This window comes from Protopterus annectens, chromosome 3.part0 (assembly GCF_019279795.1).
Source record: "Protopterus annectens isolate FY-2018-M chromosome 3.part0, PAN1.0, whole genome shotgun sequence".
Classification (NCBI taxonomy): Eukaryota; Metazoa; Chordata; order Ceratodontiformes; family Protopteridae; genus Protopterus; species Protopterus annectens.
In genome coordinates this window covers 925,557,068-925,571,537 of record NC_056731.1, presented here as the reverse complement: position 1 = coordinate 925,571,537, position 14,470 = coordinate 925,557,068, and the positions used below count along the sequence as shown (strand labels likewise).

The 14,470-nt window shown below is 40.6% G+C and overlaps 1 protein-coding gene across 1 annotated transcript in view; it reads left to right on the top strand.

The window, feature by feature from the left end:
• Positions 1-14,470, top strand: part of LOC122796629 (leukocyte elastase inhibitor-like) — a 192,464-nt gene that overhangs the window by 130,255 nt on the left and 47,739 nt on the right. The window contains exon 4 of the mRNA XM_044065251.1: positions 3,383-3,525. Coding sequence (XP_043921186.1) covers positions 3,383-3,525 — 143 coding nt within the window. The remainder of the gene's footprint in view (positions 1-3,382; positions 3,526-14,470) is intronic.

Here is a 14,470-nt window from a genome sequence, read left to right as displayed (position 1 = left end):
ATGACTGGTGTCAAAACCATTGCCTTAAGCTAAATGCCAAAAAATGTGTCGTCATCCCCTTTGGGGAAAACCCAGTTTCCATGAATTACCACATTGATGGTAGTCCACTGAACACAGAAGGTGTTATTAGAGATCTGGGAACACAGGTTGACAGCAACCTCTCTTTTGATCACCACATTGCCAATGTGGTCAGACCGTCCTTCCATGTGGCACATCTTATTACTAAGGGTTTTGCATCCAGGAAGAAAAAAGGTCATTGTCTCCCTCTACTCTTCCCTTGTTAGGCCAATCATCGAGTACAACACCCCATTTGGCATGTACCTCACTGGACACCTACGACAACTGGAGAGGCCGCAAAAGTACCTCACAAAGAGGATCCTAGGCTTTAAACACTTGTCCTATATGGACAGACTGAAAAAACTCCCAACTATTTTCTGTCTCATATCGCCTACTTAGAGGAGATCTCTGCTTGACTTACAAAGCCATGTCTGACCCAGCTCTATTAGAAATGCTACATCTAAAGAAATCCCAATCCCTCCACACCACATGCTCCAGAGACCTCAACCTCATTACCACAATTAACAGAACATGCTGGAGGGACAGGTCCATAACCCAGAGACTGCCCATGCTATGGAACAGACTTCCCATACATGTCAAGCAGACCACCTCGCTGACCCTCTTCAAGTGAAATCCTGATGAGTGGATGGGAAACTGAAACTTTACCCCGGGGATAACACCAGTGGCTCTACTCGACAGAGGCACTAGGAACTAAGGTCGGGTGGCACTATGCCAGGGTAATCCTATGGCTAGGCTTGTAAAGGCCCCAGGGCCATTAGCCTAGTATACTCCTATGAACCTATGAACCTATACATATTGTTATTTGCATGCATTTATATGTTTGCATTATCGCATTCTTCTCATTTTGCCTTCATGTTTGGAGATTTTCTCTCTGGGACTTAACTGAAAATGTATTCTGCCCGGATGGATATTCCTCTTTAACAAATAAACGAGAGCAGAAAATTCTCAAAATCAGAGACACTTTTGCTGTGATTAGAAAGTGTGCAATGATAAAGCCCCAACTACAGCTCTAATGACCTGGGTTCATTTAGTGGCCTGGGCACTGAAAGGTGTGGGGTGGAACAGGATGAAGGGGAGTGAGTTGCTAATGCTGGCTTGCTCATTCTGAGGGGAGGGAGATGGCTTAACATGATGCTTTGATGGCTCACTGTGGTCATGAGCTAGTCATAAGCCAGTGAGGCATGCACATGCATGCTGAAACATGGATAGGTTCTCTCACATATGACAGCCTTTGGTCGCTGTAGGGAGGGGCAGATTAAGTAGGGAGTAACCTCATACAAATGATAGCCTACATACTATGTCCAGTTTTTACATTTTAGGGGAACAAATGAGCCTTACCATGGTTATGGGATGAATGGATCATAAGGCTCGTCATTACGAGTCAACAACTGATGGCTATCTTTTTTAAGAGGAATGATCAATTGGGTGGAAGGAGGCAGGATAAGGATAGTCATGGTGGGAATCTTAAAAAAAAAAAAAAAACAGGGCCACTATACTCGCTGGTATTAATCTTTTACAGAGTTTATAAAATAACAGACATTTTTAATTATGGAAACTTATGCACGATCAGTCTGCAGTGACCCTTTCTGAATATTAGTGGGTTTAAATCTCAATGGTGTGTCAGCAAGTCAAAGTAATAGTTTAGTAAAGAATGAGGATGCATTCTAATACCAATAAGTAACATCCCTGACAATTCTGAAACAGTCTAATGGTAAACCTGGAGTTGATGATTCAGTCAGAGAGCATTATATCATGCTATACTACTCAAAATATTTTTTAAGCATTTGGGATTCAAGGAGTTTGCTGCTAGGCATTTCCCCTCCATATACCCAAGATACATTTACCCTAGAATAGTTCATAATAATATTTGGATGTATAGGGCAATGCCATTTTTACAGGGGCACAGAACCCCTAAAAAAGCCCGCTGAGTTTTGCAACATTTGCTTAAAAAAATAAAAAACTTGTGTTCACAATATCCACTTGGGTAAACGCTCATTAATTTAATATCCTAAAACCAGGTAAGTGTTGCGCACAGTTATGGCAATCTCAGTTTGATGCGATCTGACGTATGTGTTCATGGTGCAGTTTTGCATTCATGTTGCTGATATGTAGTTCCCCACCTGCACATACATGCACTAGTAGTACTGAATGCAATAAATGTTACTCTGGTAGTTTTTTGCTCATTGGACTTATGGCTCATTCTGAATCTTTGCGGTAGAGGATGAATAATTTCTCCGAGAAGACATCTGTACATATGCTGGCCACACATTCTCCTGGGTGTACTGTCTAACATCACTGGGAACAGGTTGGTGTGGAGACCTTTCTGCTTGCACATAATTTGGCACCTGATGGTGTAGGCACCCCTTCTGATTCATATATGTCATCTAATATTTACCCCTTGAAGTTTTGATGGCTATGTGGTGCCACATTATAGTACCACTGGCAGTCCTACTAGTCCACGGAATGCCTGCAAATGGTGTGTAATTCTCCTGGGAGATTAGTAGTGAATGCTGTATTCTCTTCCACGTGCCGCAGTATGTAGCTAAGGACACCATCAAATGCTGCTTACCTGTTATCTACAATATCCCAGGCTGACAAGTGGAAAGTTTTATTTGCCAAGTTGCAAACAACTTTTAGAAGTTTGTTTTATTGTTTGCTGAATAATCATCACTGTTTAGCGCATTCTGGTCTGACAAGTGGTGCCACAGGTCTCTATTAGCAGTTAATGCCCCTTTGATCATTTCACCATGCAGTATAAGTATGGTATAGCCATAATCAGCATTCTGCATCTGTACCAAGCACTTTCATGGCTGGCAGCATTACTTCTGTTTTGCACATGCCAATATCTTTTGTTGTATTCCTTGAATTGCATGCTTTTCATTTTGCCAATCAAACATGAATTAAATGTTGGTTTTGTTGTATTTATTTGCCTGCCTGTATCATTTGGATAATTTTCACGTGACATCTTTTTAATATGTTTAGGCTAGTACTATCTGATTTACAGACTGTACCAAGCATGACTATAAGCCCATTTTTGTTGCTTAATACAGATTGTTCCTCCTAACCTTACTCACTACATAGGTTGTTCAAGAAGTCTGTCTTTAGAATACATATGTTCATATGTATCTCTCCGCTGACCTGCCTGTTATTTTTTTTTCTTGCATACTTGCTTTGATATAAATGTACACATCTCAGCTCATAATGGACTTTTCCATTGTATTTCTAGAAGTAATAGGCTTGAATTTTATAACTGTGAGCATAATTAATGCATTTCTCATCTAATTCATAAAACTGTCTTCCCCAGGAAAGATAAAAGACCTGCTACCTGAAGGTAGTGTTGAAAGTGATACCGTGCTTATTCTGGCTAATGCCATATACTTCAAAGGAACCTGGAAAAAAACATTTGAACCATGGAATACTGAAGAGCATCCATTTAGGATCAGTAAGGTGAAACACAGAAAGTAATTACAATGTGAAATATTGCATACTGTATGTATTAAATATATATTTGTGTGCAGCTACTGTTTTAGGTTGTTCTTTTAGAACAGCAAAGAATACTTGAAGTGCGTGAAAGTAAAGTGAAGTACAGTTAAATAACATAATTTGACTAGCCAACGCTTTATTACAAAACACAGTGACATTTCAACAAAAGATAACAGAATATACATAACCATCAAGAAATCGAAGAGGGGGGTTAGTATAAAATGCTTATTTGTTTTGGAGAGCAGAGTAGGGATAAGTACAATACCTGATTTGATCTACTGAATGTCGTGAAGGCTTTCGACTCTGATTCAAAATCCATTTGACAATACTATTTGCAGTAGGCTTTCTGCTTATAGTTTAGACCATGGACATGAACAGACTAACTGATAAGAATAAAAGCTGAAACAGCAGAGCTCAAAAGTGTGAAAACAGAGAAAACCAGAAGGGGACATGAACATTGACTATGGGTTAGTGTTAATGAAGGATTTCATGAAGGACAATATGGAGAATACAGCTGAGAAGTGAATTTTTGTAGATGGACCTAACATTTATATAAGGTAGACTGCATGCTGTAAAGAAAGATGACAGTGGACCTACATAAAGATGAAGAATGTTTTACAGAGTGACAGAAACAAGTGCAAACTCTTGTACTTTGGATCCAGTAATGCAGGGATGTGAAGCTAATGATAAAAAAGGTGCTCATATGCGAAAGCAAGAAAAGGATTCCTAGATATGACTATATTCAAAGAATTAAGGAAGAGCATGCCAGATGCCTGCTGGTGCAATTGTTAAGCTCCAGCTTGTGGTGCCAATGGTTAAGGTTTGAACACTAAGCCAAGTGTTGGACCACTGCATCAGTAAGGTGGGATAGAGTAACTAGAAGTTAGCTCTCCTTTCTTGTAAGGAAGTGGATATACCCCTGCAGGAGCATCCCTGTGAGTACTGTACACATATGCTACCATGAACATTCATGTAAGCATTAATATTAGATTCCATTGGAGGCTGCCTGCCTTCCAGGTCAAAGGATGTTTACAGCATATAAGAAAATAATATCCACACTTGAATTATATCATCCTGGTACAAGCTTCCCTCCCTCATCAATTGGTCACTGAAAGGCTTATCTCTCTAGGAAAAAGTGGGACCCCCATCAGAGTGATAATACTGAAGACTGTGGCAATGGAAGGTAATGTTAAACACTGTGTCAGAATGGGAGATCAGAAGTGTTACAGGTGACCAGGCTACTGCTGATAGTTAGAGGAGGAAGGATTAAAAAGAAAGCAAAACTGGAAATGAAAATGAAGTCAGAAGACATGCCATGGCTTTTAGGAAAGAGCAATATCTCCCTCAGAAGAAATGCTGTGGTATTGTCATAATGCAAGCTATTGGAGGAGATTTCATTCAGAATAGTAAGTTTTCTCTCTTACCTTGTTGGAAAGACTGAAGCAGGCTGTACACAATTCAAAGGATGGCAGAACAATGGCCAAAGCAAGACAAAATCTAAGGAAACAAACTGTACAAGAGCAGAGATAACACATGCAGTGAATTCCTGATTTGCTTGGGTATTATATTACAAAATCCATACAGTTTTTTAGATCTGAAAATTTCACTGACAGTGACAACTTTCTGGCTTGTATGCATACCTCACTTACAATCTCTGTGTCTTAAAAAATTATAGCTCTGACCTTTAGAAAAATGATATTGGTAGGTCAGGAAATGGAATGCTTTCTGCTGTTTCAGAAAAGAAGGTCATCAGGTACCAGAAATGATATAGCTATTGAAAAGAAAATGTACAGGCTCAAAACTACAAGCCTTAAAAAGGCTTGATTTTATGAAGAAAGATGATTAAATATAAGAGGAGCAACCCTAAATTTGAGGTCAAAAATCATACTGCTATGCCTAATTTGTAGCAGCTGAGAGGTAAGATTGTCAGATTTGGGACAATAATATATCATACACATCACTATTTAAGATCTAACATGTTGTTGTCTTTCAGCTTTTCCCGGTTAGGGGTCACCACAGCAAACGCCGGTCTGCAAATGATTGGCAGTAGATTTTCACGAACACAGAGGGAGGTTCCAGCTCGGCGTTCAACCTTCAACAAAGGCATGCCCATTTACGCATGTCTTTCGAACGCCCACCCAACCGCGGGGAGGACATGCAGACTCCACACAGAAGGCACTCCCCACATTCCAGCCGAGAATTGAACGGGAAAACCTCTTGCTGTGAGGCAACAACGCTACCGCTGCACCGCCGTGGAAGTCTATTTAATATCAAACATATGTATGTATAAATCTTTTCATCCATACCAAAAGGAATTCATGCACAGATTCAGCTGATCTTTTTGATATACATGGGAGGGGAGAGTGGAAAAAGACAACTTGAGCTTCTATACCATAATAGTCTTTTAACAAGATGTAAAAGCAGATAATTTTCAATTGGCATGTTTGCATCACTATTGTAAGTGCTATGATGATGACTTTCACACGTATGTCTAGTACACGTGCCCCATATGTGGGGTGAAACTGACGTAAGGGTAATAGAAATGAGGATGCCAAAGACCTACATGGTAATCTAAAGTTTATAGAATGAATATGATGGACACTGCCAGGCAATAATAAAGGAAAGAGCACACAAGCAAAATATGTCAGCAATTCAGAAAAAAGGGAAGCATCTGCAGGAAATGTGAGAGAGATTTAACATTCTACTATTCCTTCCATCTCATAAATGTAGTCAAGTCTGAAACCTAGCAGAGTAATGTAGCAGTGAAATAGGCTTTCTTCCTCTTAGTCACATGTGAACTGATTGATGTTTCATCTCTCTGAGTACACTGCCTTGATAAACAACTAACAACACTGTGCTCCACATGGAGTTACTGCCAGTGCTGTTTCTATTTGTATGGCAGCAGTAATTGAAAGTTTTGGGTCTTTCTTGTTTCATCATGATTGTGTGACCATGAAGTGACATGTACACACACACACACACACACACACACACATATATATATATATATATATATATATATATATATATATATATATATACACACACATGTGTGTGCATGCACACTGAAACACACACATGCATATGTGGTGTGTGTGTGTGTGTGTGTGTGTGTGTGTGTGTGTGTGTGTGTGTGTGTGTGTGTGTGTGTGTGCATATGTGCTTGTATGTATGTGTATAGGTTTAAACCAAAGGGCAATAAGGTCACACAGACAAAAAAATGGCAAAAAAGACCCAGCCAAGCTAGAGTCTTTACTGTGTAAAATCTTGAACCCCCTGTAGTGGAATGTATACAAATGACCCTTTAAGGACACATCAGTGTTTCAGCTACATGGCTTCTGAATACCCATGACTTTTTACTTTTCAAAAACACAAGACAGTTTCAGATTTTTTTCTTTCAGCTTTTTTTCTAGATCATTTTTCTGAATTCATGCACAACATTTTAAGTTCAGCATAATCAACAATCTGTCCATATTACACAGTGCAACCATATAACACTTTTGTACATTATGAATCAAGCACAAAATTGTACATTGTTTAATTGGTGCCTTTTGCAATTGTTTCATAGTTCATAGGTAAACATTTGGCTATCAGTCTGCAGGCTATAATAAGTTTAGCTAATAATCAGAGGTCAGAATCAAACTCTGTACTTTGTACTTGTGAGGTAAAGTCCATAACCATTATGCCAGTCTTGTCCCCCATATATTTTTATACTGAACCACTCCTCGCTTTTATTGTTTTACCCAGGTCCTATTGCCCTCACTGATTCACTACTATATGCCTTAACCATTGTTCTAGGCTGTCCTCCCTAACACTGCAAGAATCCCTTGATTTCCAGCACCTAGGAATTTCTTTTTTCATCTGTTCTGCCATTAATTACATTTTCTTCTTTATCTCTCCCCAAAATCCCCTGCCCTTTACCTGTGCTGAATAAGCACAACATGTATTCTTCCTTTACCTCTTTATTTTACAACTTGCTGCATATGATTTTGGATGCCTGCCTGCCATTCTTTCTATATTACTTTACATTTCCATGACCTATGGATATTATCTACACCCCCACCTCTCCGGAACTCTGTGCTTTCTTATTAACCTTCTTGTCTCCTTGGATGTTATACTACCAGTGTAACAGCTCCATATGCTGAGTTGTCACTAACCTGGAAACCTTCAGACTGCTTGCCATTTCCATGCTTCCGAATGCATCTCATCAATCCCCTATTCCTCTTTCTGCCACCCGCATCTCTCTCAGCTTATGAAATCCAACTGCTTTTACCTCTTATCCCATATCTCTCTCCTGTTTGGTATCTACTTCTCTGAAGTCCAGGACAACACAAAGGGTTTCCTAGCTGACAAAGTTCACAGATGATTGCAAGTTGGGATCTATTATTAACTCACCAAGTGATGTTGACATCCTGCAGAAAGGCCTCAATGAGACCAACGACTGGTGTCAGAACCATGGCCTTAAGCTCAGTGCCAAAAAATGTGTCGTCATCCCCTTTGGGAAAAACCCAGTTCCCATGCATTACCACATCAATGGTAGTCCGCTGAACATAGAAGGTGTTATAAGAGATCTGGGAACACAGGATGACACCAGCCTCTCTTTTGACCACCACATTGCCACTGTGGTCAGAAAGTCCTTCAATGTGGCACATCTCATTACTAAGGGTTTTGCATCCAGGAAGAAAGAGGTCATTGTCTCCCTCTACTTTTCCCTCATTAGGCCAATCATCGAGTACAATGTCCCATTTGGCATGTACCTCACTAGACACCTGCAACAACTGGAGAGACTGCAAAAGTACCTCACAAAGAGGATCATAGGCCTTAAACACTTGTCCTATATGGATAGACTCAAAAAACACCAACAATTCTCTGTGTCATTTCGCCTACTTAGAGGTGATCTCTGCTTGACAGACAAGGCCATGTCTGATACAGCTCTGTTAGAAATGCTACATCTAAAAAAAAAAACAATCCCTCCACATCACATGCTCCAGAGACCTTTACCTCATTACCACAATCAACAGAACATGCTGGAGGGACAGGTTCATAACCTAGAAACTGCCCATGCTATGGAATAGACTTCCCATACATGTCAAACAGAGCACCTCACTGGCCCTCTTCAAGTGAAACCTTGATGAGTAGATGGGAAATAGAAAATTCACCCCGGGATCACTCCAGTGGCTCTACTCGACAGAGGCACTGGGAACTAAGGTCGGGTGGCACGATGTCAGGGTAATCCTATGGGCTAGGTTTGTAAAGGCTCTAAGGCCATTAGCCTAGTACACACCTATGAACCTATATTTGCCACTTTCTACTTTTTCTATACTTCCACAGTCGCACCCCTTTCCTCTAACACTTTCCTTATATCATTTCTGTCTTTCCTCTTTCTTCTCCAATCTTAAATTCAAAAGTCTCCATTGCCTGCTCAAAATTCATATACTGCTGTTTTTTCACCTCCTCTTCCCTTTGTTCAAATGTATATTAACTCTTTTTCTACCCTAATACCTGGCTGAATATTTACTGCTGCCTCTTGCTCATCACATCCCTAATGCTAGTCCCCTGTATTCTTCTCAGTCTTGCCACTTTGTTTATGAGTTCTCTCAGTCCCACCTCTGTTACTTCTTCTGTCTTCATAAGTATATTCTTTCCCTCCTACTATCACTATTCTCCTATACCTTCCATTTTATCTTGTGTTACACACCTCTCAATTTCTGTGCTACAATCACCACCACTATATACCTCATAAACTCAGGCATACCTCAATTTCCTTCTGTCTTTTTGGTCCTTATTCTTTCTCTCATATCATATTCTTGTTTCCTCTCCATATAAATCTGTCAGGTATTTTCTGTATTTTTCCCTAACCATACTGCCATTGGCTTGATGTGCATATCTTAGCATATTAATTACCAACTATAACATCAGTACTCTTTCTGCCTCGTTTCTCTCAATGAATGTATACCTTTTATCTAACACTTTATCATATCCTGTAGCTTTTCTCAATTCCTCTTCCTAATGTCTCCCATTGTTATATATACACACACACACACACACACACACACATATATATATATATATATATATATATATATAGATTCACTTCATAACACTGAAAACTCAAAACACTGAATCTCAAAACACTGAAAACACATATCATACATATACTGAGTTTAAACAACATAAATCATAGCACTTTACACCAAGTGTAAGCAGGAAGGCAAGCACCCCTGCACCCCCCATGTGGGTGGCTGTGCCCCCCACACCCCTTGCTACTTAAATATATCAGCTGCAAGACTGCACTTAGTTTTTGTGTAGTAGGAGATACATATATAACTTAACACCCAATTACTTTTCTCCTACTTCTTGCAATGGCAACCTTATAGACTTTTATACCACCTTCCAACCCCTATTAATAAATATTTCTTGGGGTGATGTACCAAATCTGTATCTTCTTTCATGTAACATGCTTATGATTCCTCAACTACCTTTGGTAATACAGTGTCCAACCTAACTAAGTACACCCTACCTATTATTTCTTATAACTATTGCATAAAGAGATTTGTATATAATTTACTGATCCTTCCCCCTCCTTCACCTTATATAGCACTTCCATGTCTGCCTGACACAAAGATTGTGACATTTACTAGTCCTTTTCCATTTTTTAAATAAATTTGTCATATATTCTCCTACGTGCATTTCTACTAGTTTACAGTGATCAGTCAGTAAACTGTGTAGGCCACTTTCTCTACCTTTGTTCATATCTCTGATTGCTGCAATAATCTTTCACATGCTAACTTCTTTGTACAGTTATCTCTGTCCTCCTCCCGTAATCCTGGTCCATCCATTTCCTCAAACTTCATCTCACCTACTTCCTTTTGCACGCATAATTTCTTCATTTCCTGAACTCCGCTCTCATTTCTTTATTTTGGTCAATTCCCCCGCAGTCTTCTGCTTCCATTACAGCTACCCTTGCTTTCTTCTTCATGTCCAAACCTCTCAACCTCTTACAGCAAGAAATCTGGACAAAGTCCAAAATAACGGGGATAAACGACTAGAAATAGGAATATATTTTGAATATTGCACTTATAAACTTAGAAAGTGGTTAGAATAAAATTTGTGTTGGCATGCATTTTCTGAAGGATCTCAAGTCTGAAACTCATATCTCAAATGTATATCAATATTTAGTAACTTCAGTCCTCAGTGATTTGCCAGAAGACCACACATTTTATGAGGAACAGATCAAAAATATAAGTCAAAACATCTGGACAGTTAAGAGATATGCTCATGTCCTTTAGCTTACATATTAAGTTCACATCTCTCCTTTATTATTCCACCTGCTCCCTGTTCTATCTTCTCCCACTTGCATCCTCATTCTGACTCATCTAATTCTTCCTGCAGATTCTTAATCTTGTCCACCTTAACTATTATCTCATCCTCCATTTCCACTTTCTTCTTTTCATTTATATGAATCTGTTCTTTCTGTAACTCTCTAATTCCTTAATTCAATCACATCATCATCAATTTTGCCATCCACTATACTCCATTATTTCCATCATCCAAGCCACCTTGATTCCATCCCATTGCTTAATTGCTACCTCATTCTCAACTGATTCTGCACAATCTAACTTCCTTCACTTACTTGTCTTCCACCGCCATCACTGTAACCCACAGATGTCCTTACTGAAATCACATTGCAGTATTCTTAACATATGGGTTCTCATTTGCTGACATCTGTCAGGTGTACCAAAGCTTTACCTTCCAGAGGTCGTATGTCTGACATGTGACCTTAGCTTGTATATGTCCGGGTATATAGGTGGACATATTCATGAGTACCCCAGAGTATATTGACACCAGCCTGAATGCAGGTTATACTTCTGTTGGACTGATCTTTGTTGGGTTGTTGGTACTGTTGCTTCATTTTTCTGCACTTTTTGATTGTGTAGATAATTTTGGTTAGATGTTAGCTAGGAGGAGTAAGTGGGAGTGTGGTAGGGAGATCCCATACAAGAACCTGCACACTAAGGGCCTTTTTTGTTTAGGCCTGGAGCACGACTACAAAACTTATTCCATCTGCCAGTCATTTTTTTTCTTAAAACCCTTAGGTCAAGACTTTCCTCCCTTAACATGTTCTTCAGAACTCATAGTCTTTAAAGCCTGGCCCAAGTCAAAATGAGGGAACCTTCAGCATCCGATGTTTCCCTTCCACCAAAGAAGAAACTCAAAGGACCCTGAGATAACTCACAGTCTTGCACCTCTGAGTTCAAAAGAGATACCATAGCCTCCTGGAAATGGGCACTTCAGCCCCCATACCAGTCCTTCCAGTACTAAATGATGCATACCAGGAATCCTTTTAGTCTACACCTTCAGCTCCTGTTTCTCAGCCACTGGCACCTAAAAGACCAAACTGAATTTACAAAGTGCCTTGAGGGGATCTGTAGCTTCACACCACTGCCTCCCTCAGAGGATGCAGACAACTATGCTGAACAGTATGCCAGTGCAGTATACAAGCACCTGTGCAACTGCATGGACTCAGCCATATCCAATAGAACTAAAACTTGTTCCTTAAGGAAACACAAACCTGTTTGGTGGACATCCTCTATCGACAGGCTTTACAACAAAAGGAAGAAATTGTTGTCCAAGCGTAAAAGGGAAGAAATTCCAAATTGGAAAAACTCCCTCCTTAACCTCAATAAGCAAATTAGATCACTAGTGAAAACCTCCAAAGCCAATTATGAATTGAAACTAGCCTCTGAAATAAAGGGAAACCACAAAGCATTCTTCAGTTACGTCAGGAACCTCCATGGCAAAGCCCAGGTCTGTTCCGAATTAGTACTTAACAGTATCATTTACACTGATCCTGTTGACTTGGCCAACCTGCTAGCAGATAGGTTCAGTGCAAACTTCACCCCCCCTGCCCTCAAAGGCCCTTTCGACATCCCCGTCCTGCACCTCATATCTCCGTAGATAGTATCCCAGGCTGTATTCTGCACCATCTCCAGTAAGAACTGTCTTTGCCATTGAACACCCTATTCAACCACAGCCTAAGTACAGGCTTCATTCCAGCAGAGTGGAGAACTGCCATTGTCATCCCCTTGCACAAATGTGGTGCCACTACTGACTTTAAAAACTATCACCCCATTAGCTTGACAAGTCTGATCTGTAAAGACATGCAGCATGTTATTATGGATCTCATAAACAAGGACATAGGCAATCTCAAAGCATTTGACTCCACCCAGTTTGGATTCATCAAGGGTAGATCATGCCTGTTGAACCTGGTTGACTTCTTTAAGACTGTCACCAAGGCCCTGGATGAAGGAAAGTCAGTACATACAGCTTACCTTGACTTGGCCAAGGCCTTTGACACAATACCCCACTCAGGCATCATTGAAAAGCTAACACAACTTGGCGTAAATCCCTATCTTATCAGGTGGGTGGCCAAGTGGCAAACCGACAGGACCCTCAAGGTCAAAATAGGCACCTCCAACTCAGTTAGCAGACATGTCACTAGTGGAGTTCCCCAAGGATCTGTCCTGTAACCCCTACTGTTAAGCATCTAATTCTCAGAGCTCCAGGCTGACCAAATTTATGGACGACTGTAAGTTGGGTGCTGTCATTGACTCTCAAATGATGCTAATATACTGCAAGAAGGTCTCACAATAACTAATGACTAGTCCCAAAGTCATGGCCTTAAGCTAAATGCAGAAAAATGTATCATCATACCATTCGGCAAAAACACGGCCCCTACTGATTATCACATCAACGGTAACCCCCTAAACACACAACCTGTGGTGAGACACATGAGTACTCAGGTTGATAACAATCTCAAATTCGACCATCATGAAGCAGCAGTGGTCAGAAAAGCCTTTTATTTGGTTCATCTCATAAGTAAAGGGATTGCATCCAGAAAAAGGAGGTTATTACCTCTCTATACTCCTCCCTCATTAGACCAATAATTGAGTTTATCGTCCTGTTTGGCATGTACCTCTTCAGGCATCTGCACCAACTGGAAAGGTCACAGAAATACCTCACAAAGAGAATCCATGACCTCCAATACCTGTCTATGTGATTAGGCTCAAATCACTATCACTCTACTTGGTATCATACAGGTTGTACAGAGGTGCTCTGCATCTTGCCTACAAGGCAATCTCGGACCCTGCCCTACTAGAGTTGCTCCAGATCCGTAAGTCTAACTTCACACACATTACCCACTTGTAAGGCCTGTATCTAATATGCAACATTTGCCCCATTTCGTTCCCATACCGGTTCCTAACCCAGAGACTCCCCATACTCTGGAACAACCTTCCCATCCATGTCAAGCAGAGTACTTCACTGGCCCTCTTCAAGAGAAATCTTGATGAGTGGATGGGCAATAGAATGTTCACCCTGGGGATCACTTCAGTGGCCTTGCTTGATAGGGGCACTGGGAACTAACATCAGGAAGCACGATGCCAGGGAATCTTTTTGCTCTAGGTTTATATAAGCTCCAGGGCTGTTAGGCTAGTACACACCTATGAACTTATGAACCTACATGTCAAACAGAGTACCTCGCTGAACCTCTTCAAGTGCAGCCTTCATGAGTGGATGAGAAACCACATGTTTGTACCAGGGGTTCTACCTGTGTCCCTCATTAACAGGGGTGACAGGTGCTGAGTGAGGTTTCTTTTCGGTGATCAAACTCTTGGCTAGGCTTGTAAGGGCCCCAGGGCCATTAGCCTAGTAACCTCCTATGATCCTATGATCCTATTCCTTGTCATGGGAAAGCATCCTCAGTCTAATGGGCCTGCCTCCTCCACAAACCTAGCCCCCTTTGCTCGATCCTGTCATTCAAGACTTTGTAGATTAAGGCACCATAGAAAGAGTGTCATCCTCCTTCATAGAAAAGAGTTCTATTCCAGAATCTTTCTGGCGTCAAGGA